Source organism: Corylus avellana, chromosome 7 (genome assembly GCF_965113065.1).
Source record: "Corylus avellana chromosome 7, dhCorAvel1.hap1.2, whole genome shotgun sequence".
Lineage (NCBI taxonomy): Eukaryota > Viridiplantae > Streptophyta > Magnoliopsida > Fagales > Betulaceae > Corylus > Corylus avellana.
This window is the reverse complement of record NC_142496.1, coordinates 13,344,630-13,351,273: the sequence shown is the minus strand read 5'-3', so window position 1 is coordinate 13,351,273 and position 6,644 is coordinate 13,344,630. Positions and strand designations below refer to the sequence as shown.

The window sequence follows — 6,644 nt, the reverse complement described above, 5'->3', positions numbered from 1 at the left end:
TGCTTTCTTCCAAACTTCGCATTTTTTCCTTTAAAGCTGTAGTTTTTCTTTAATGACCTACAAAACACTAAAAACACAAAACTAACACAAAATGTTAAATAACGACACAGCTAAAGGATTAACTAATGTAAATAAAGGGGTCCAAATATGCAATATTTGGCACTAATCAGCAGTCATTTATATGATGCGTAGGACTAGAACAAAATGAGCATGGTTTAGGTAGTGTGTGCATGTGAGCAGAATTAGGTGCAAGACCAGCAACCATCAATTGATCTAACTTCCTAGTGATAGCATCAACTACTTGGGTAGCAACATCCACAGAATATCCTACTTCAAAGAGACCGTCGGTCTTTGGTGCTTTAGGTGTGTGTGCCCTACATCTAGTGGAAGCATGATGAACATAATTACTAGTCAAATTTTCAAACAGGGGCCATGCTTCATCTTCACTCTTTAACATAAATGTCCCCCAACCGGATGTGTCTACCATTTGTATATGAGGCTCAGTCAAGCCATCATAGAAGCTTTGCACAAGCTGCCATTTCGGGACAGCGTGGTGTGGGCATGATCTAAGAAGGTCCCTCAGTCTCTCCCAGGTCTCATGGAATTGCTCGCCCTCATATTGGGAGATACTAGTGATAGCTTTCCTAATGTCATTGGTCTTTCCAATGGGAAAATACTTCTTAAGAAATTCTTGTTGCAATTCAGCCCAAGAAGTAATGGAGTTGGGTGCTAAGGAATTAAACGAATGTTTGGCTCTTTCCTTGAGGGAGAAAGGAAAGAGACGCATTCTTAGAGCATTCTCAGTGAATCCAGTCAATTTAATGGTGGAACAGATTGCTAAGAATTCATTGAGCAAGTCGTAAGGATTTTCATTGCTAAGCCCTACGAAAGATGGTAAACTTTGTATACTGCTGGGCTTAATCTCATAGTAATGTCTGGCAGCCTGAGACATGTGGGGGAAGTGTGTTGTAGGGAGATAGTGATCTCTCAAAGCCACATGGTCGCCCAAGGTCTCAGTGGAGTGCTCTTTTAGCAATTTAGAATTCCTTTCGGCTCTAAGTTTTCTAAGAGTGTGTTCAATGTCGGGGTCACAAGCAATTAATGGCAAAGATAAAGAATGGCGACCCAACATAAACTAGAAAGGAAATCACAATAAAGCAGAAAAGGCTCGATCGCAGGCTGGTTGGGCTCGAGTGCAGGCGTGTTGGGGGATCTTTGCAACTCTGGACCTGTGTGAGAAAAGCTTAAAAAAGACACAAAAACCAAAATTAAAAATAAAAAATCAAAACCAAAGTAAAGTAGAAAATAATTAAGCTAAGATTAATCCTTAAAATTTAATAACTAAACCATTAAGCAGTCCTCGACAACAACGCCAAAAATTGATGTGGCCTTTTTGTGTCCAAAAATATCAATAATAAAAATAACCACTCGCAATAGGACGAATCCTTGTAGGATAGGCTAAAAAGAGGGTGTCGAACCTCAAGGATTGCAGGGGTTTTGTAATCAAATTCGAAAGATCAAAATTAACTTAGTTTAAAAAATAATTGATTTGGTTTGTAACTAAAGTGCATGAAATTAAAAGAGAATTAAATATAAGAGCGAGTGTACGGTATTAACTTCACCTCTATCCACACAACAATGATTAATCATATTTAATCCAGAAATTCATTCTATGCATATTTTAAATAAACAAGAAACTCCCTTATTAAAGAATAAGTATAATCCATCTTCGGTTGGCATTGATCGTCTACCTAACCACTATGATGCGGTACGACCTGTCTTCCCTAGGTATGAATTATGAAATTCTATAACAGGATACATACAATCAATGAATAAGTGTAACCCATCTTCGGTTGGAACAGACAGTCTATCTAAATTAAACTAAACTAGGGTGTAGTACAATCCGTCTTTCTAGGCATAGCCTATCAAATTCTATTAATCATATGTCAATTAAACCCAATGTACAACCATCATCCTCATAATCACAGAAAACAAGAATGATTTGAGTTCAAAAAAGGTAAAAGACTTTTTAAGACAAAAGAAGAATTTCACAAATATTGATTTTGAAATTAAGAGCAATTGCATTTAATATTTAAGAATGAAATCAATATGTAGCAAATCTCATAGTTATACAATCAAACAATTGTACTTAGATAGGGTTACATCAACACTCCACGAAGGGGATTAACCACTCATGACTCTGCTAAGCTCCAATGAATTTTTGCTCTACGAAGCAATGTGTTTTCTACAATGTTTATAGGCCTATTTATAGGGATTAGGAGAAGTCTAGAAACCCTAGAAACCCTAAGAAACCATAGGTCAGTCTCCCAGTCCAAGTGGGAGACAGAAAACCAAATCCAAGGTGAAAAAGGATTGCTGCCGTAATTTGGACGCCTGAGTGCATTTGATCGCACCTACGCTCGATCCTAAAAGATACGCGCTTGAGCTCATAGGCGCTCGAGCTTGGCTGGTTCTGCGCGCGAATGCTAGCTGATGCGCTCGAGCGTATGTACACTCGATCCCAAGTGCTACTAAGCTCGATCCCAGGTGCCAGGATGCATCCAAATAGTCATTTAAGCTCGATTTTCAATGGAATTAATTCTTGCATTTGCCAAATAAAACATGAAACACAAAAACAAGACAGAAATCAAATAATTAACAACGCTAAGGAATTAACATATGCAAATTAAGGGGCTTGAATGTGCAACATTTGACGCTTATCAAAGTGCATGTCTTTTATCTTTTGTTTCTCGAAGTTGGGCATGATATATAGCTTTTGCTTTGGCTTCGGATCATTCTTTGGCTTCCATCCAAAACACGAATGACCATTCAATCCTGCTATTTCAAAATCAAGTGCATCCTCTCATCATCATCACATACATGGTAGATGAACTCATCATAAGTTGGTGTTGGCGGAGTCTCACCACTAAAAGATAACAGAAGTCACATCCAAAACAAACAATTTTTTTCATTAATAATCATCTGTTTTTAAAAGGAGTACAAACGTTCACTTAAATAAATAAACCGACAAAACCCTAGCCCTTATATTACATGCTAAAAACTTAATTGCATTAAAGACTTCACATTCATTTATCACATTTAGCCCAGTGGTTTTAAAAAATTATCCACCCTAATATTTGTTGCTCGTGACAAAAACTTCATGCAGATTGGTGGCTTAACCCCAGCTAGAGCAAGGATAGAAGCAGGCAAAGTCCATATCCCATCTCCACATATCAAACCAGAAGCTACTGCAGGCCCAAAAGCATCTGCCTTTGCCTTGTTTATTTTCTCCCACACGAACAATATTAAGCTTCCAACACACATATCAATGGCGAAATATGATCCTATATAGAAAGGTATTGCCATAGCCATTGGAAGTGGAATGAACTGTCGCCACTTCTTACCCGCTAAATCTCTAATAAAATTTATCAAAATGGCTGCACCAAAAAACACATAACAGAGTAGAAGGCAATTCCTTGGTAGACTTGAGAAGCCCTCTACTCCCAGCAAAGCCATGTTACGGTACACAACAGCATTTGGGGCGGGATATTGGCTTCCAGGTAGCCCAATGTCATCAAAGGCCTTGTAAAAGAGCCAAAAGACACAAGGGCAAATTATGCAACCCATTGCTGTGCCAATTAGTTGGCTCACAAACATGGAACGGGGTGAAGCCAGTGTCAAGTAGCCAGTCTTAAAGTCCTGCATTAGGTCAGACGCTGTTGAGACAATATTCATCATAACGCCACAAGCTGCTAGCCCTGCAAGAACTCCACCATGAGAGGCACCAGCCCATGCTCCAATGATAAAGATGGCAAGCTTTCCATACGTGGATACTAGGGACCAATCAGTGAGCCCAGCACCATATGCATTGCAGAAACCCAATATGGGTGCAAATATGTACATGACCAATATGTAATACCATTTGAGCTGGTGAAAGATATGTGGAAGAGTGGCTGTAGAGATGGCAGCAAAAGCAACATAACCTCCAATGGAAAACCATGCTGGAATTTGATCTTTGAGAAAGAGTTGGGTTCGGCGCTTGTCATCATATGAAACCTGAAAGCTCACATGATCAGAAGAATGGCCTGCAGTGGGGAGATCAGAGCTCACATCTTTTTGCCGAAACTGATGAGACAAACCTATGGTGGTTAGACTTAGAACCTTGACGAAGTTATATAGACCATCACCTAGGATCATGGCTATGGCGATAAATACCTGAATAAAGGATATAAATTAAAGTTTTCAACAAACAGAAAAGCCTTCTTGATGGATGAAAACATAGGTGGGAACTTACCTTGTAACCTTGAAGACCATGGAGACTGGTTTCTGGTAGGTCTGCAGAATACCAATCACCCTTTCTTTTTTCTATGAGAGGCCACATCAGACCCCAAGAAAGAATCCCTCCAACCAGCACTGATATATTTATGATATAGGGACAAATCATTCCAACTCCAACATATGTTGCTGAGAAATCAAAATAAAATCTGCAGAACAATCAAGATTTCGCAGTAGGCACAACATGATCAATAAATGAGAACAAGGCTTAGTTGAAGCAAAATTTTTACCAAATGAAAATTCTTCTTTGCATAAAGTAGACTGAAATTTTATTAAGAGGAAAGTGAAGGATAATTATATATGTACTTGTATTTATATGCTTTGAGCCCTAATGAAGGGAAGCTTGCAAATCCACAACCGTCTGCAGCAGTATAGAACCATTGGAAGAAACTCCATAAAAAACTGAAGGTGAAAAACTTGCCCAACTCTCTCACTTGCTTCCTGGAAAAATAGAATAAAAAAGAAAAGATATTCTAAATTTTCATACGGTCCCATTTAACTAGAAACCATTAAGTGCTAGATACGTTACTTTGCTAGTTTGGCTCCTTGAGGAGTGTGGAAGCTGTTGATAAGATAAGCGGTTGCAGTACCACTTGGATATGTGAGTCTGAAGTCTATGACCATAATCTGACACCAAACATCAAACACATCATTGGAGAAAAAGAGCACTATGACCACGTTAATTTCCTTGTGTTCGATAAACTTTTTTTTTTTAATTTTTTTTTTTTTTTTTTAAATCTAATAAATGCCCAAGATTTCTCAAATGCTATATACCTTTCGGAGAGGCACCACCGAGAAGAGTCCAAGAAAGCTGACAACAAAGAGAAAGCCGATTATCCACACTAATGATGGGTTTTTGAAATCATGAGTGTTTGTTGATAGTTTGGCAATGCGTTCACTCATTCCAAACAGATAACTTCCAAAACCTCCTGTTAATAGAAATCAATAAAAAGATGGAATTTTCAGTCTACCAGTTTGAGAAACATGAAATTTGTGCAACAATTTTAAACTATCTAACAATTTTCAGTCTACCAGTTTCCGGATTTTTCGACAATTAAACTAACATGTTTTTGAACAAGAAGGCAAATAGAAGGGGTTATCACATACCACTGAAGGCGATGCCGGAGGAGGCGACAACACAGGTCTGGATGACGGTGTTTTCCTGCCTGGTGAAGGGCTGCTTCAACAAGCCGGACTTCCGAAGCAATTTGGTCCACGTCTTCACGAAGAAGAACCCCAATAGACCGGCGGAGACGTTGAGCGAAGGAATGATACCGATGGTGAGGTTGAGCTTCATCACTATGAAGCTGAAGAGTATGCTCAGCACGAAGCTCACCACGAAGGCTCTCACCGTCAGCTGCTTCCTTCACGACGGCACCTCTTGGTTCTCAAACAGCCTCTCCACCGACAACTCTCCCAATTCTTTAAGCTTCCCATTGTCGTGGTTAACATTTCGATCATCTTCCGGGTCGTAACCGTTCTCCTCCCTCCCATTTTGAGGCATCTTTTTTTCTCTCTGTGTTTTCCGAGAAAATGGGAGTTGGAATATTCGGAAGTAGGAAGGTGAATCTGTATTGAGTGAGAGAATCTCTTGGTGGGTGCCTTATATTTATAATGGGATTTTTCTGTTCTCACGAAAGTGGCTAGAAATTGCTTGTTAATTCTCACATCAAGGCGTGGAATGACCGAAGGAGTGATGGATAAGTGATGAATATCACGGTAATCGAATCGAGTCGAGTAGCGTTAAATTTGATTCATTTACTTTTGAACCCAAATTTCTTTTAAATTAGCTTAGAAGAAATTTTATTCAATTTACCTTAATAAGTGACAAGTATCATTTAATATTTTTAGATTTTTTAAAAATTAATGTTAAGTTCTTAGGTTAATATAATAACAATAAATAGCTATTAAGAATATTAAAAAAAACATATGAGATATGATACTTGACACTTATTGAAGTTAGTAGGAAAAAATTTCCTTCAAGTTGGTTTGAAAGAAATTTCAGTCCTTTAATTTTTTAACAAATTAACACTAAAACTTAATTCAACGGCTCATTAATTTGTTCAAATTATCTATGTATAAGAATGAAGGTAAGATACAACGGTGTGGTCTTTAAGGAATAGCTTTATTGGCTGAATATTACGCCTTATGAAGTTGAGGTAATTTGTTCGAATCTTCATCTCCTATTTGTTGAGTAATAATCTCACATTGCCTGTGGACAAGACCTTGAGAATGTTTATAAGAAATTAACAACCATCTCCTATTGATCCGGTTTTATGTGATGAGTTAGGCCCATGAATTTCTTCATA

The 6,644-nt window shown here is 38.2% G+C and overlaps 1 protein-coding gene across 3 annotated transcripts; it reads right to left on the bottom strand.

The window, feature by feature from the left end:
• Positions 1–3,004: 3,004 nt before the first annotated feature.
• Positions 3,005–5,955, bottom strand: LOC132184035 (putative metal-nicotianamine transporter YSL7). 3 transcript variants are annotated; one of them, XM_059597511.2, is made up of 6 exons: positions 5,443–5,955; positions 5,110–5,264; positions 4,865–4,962; positions 4,642–4,776; positions 4,295–4,484; positions 3,005–4,215 (listed from the first exon to the last, which is right to left on the bottom strand). In XM_059597511.2, exons 1-6 carry the CDS (start codon positions 5,630–5,632, stop codon positions 3,100–3,102), a joined length of 1,884 nt encoding a protein of 627 aa, XP_059453494.2. In that variant the 5' UTR covers positions 5,633–5,955; the 3' UTR covers positions 3,005–3,099. The 3 variants fall into 3 exon arrangements, with proteins under 3 accessions (XP_059453494.2, XP_088374220.1, XP_059453495.2); XM_088518094.1 differs by having other exon boundaries at positions 3,005–4,125; XM_059597512.2 differs by having other exon boundaries at positions 5,110–5,146; positions 5,443–5,709.
• Between the last annotated feature and the right edge of the window lie 689 nt (positions 5,956–6,644).

Excerpts from the sequence above, each read along its gene's own strand:
- LOC132184035 (XM_059597511.2), bottom strand. The coding sequence starts at position 5,632 with ATGAAGCTCAACCTCACCATCGGTATCATTCCTTCGCTCAACGTCTCC. Across the intron at positions 4,485-4,641 it reads CTCAAAGCATATAAATACAA|ATTTTATTTTGATTTCTCAG; the intron begins GTACATATATAA and ends ATTGTTCTGCAG. Across the intron at positions 4,216-4,294 it reads ATGGTCTTCAAGGTTACAAG|GTATTTATCGCCATAGCCAT; the intron begins GTAAGTTCCCAC and ends TCCTTTATTCAG.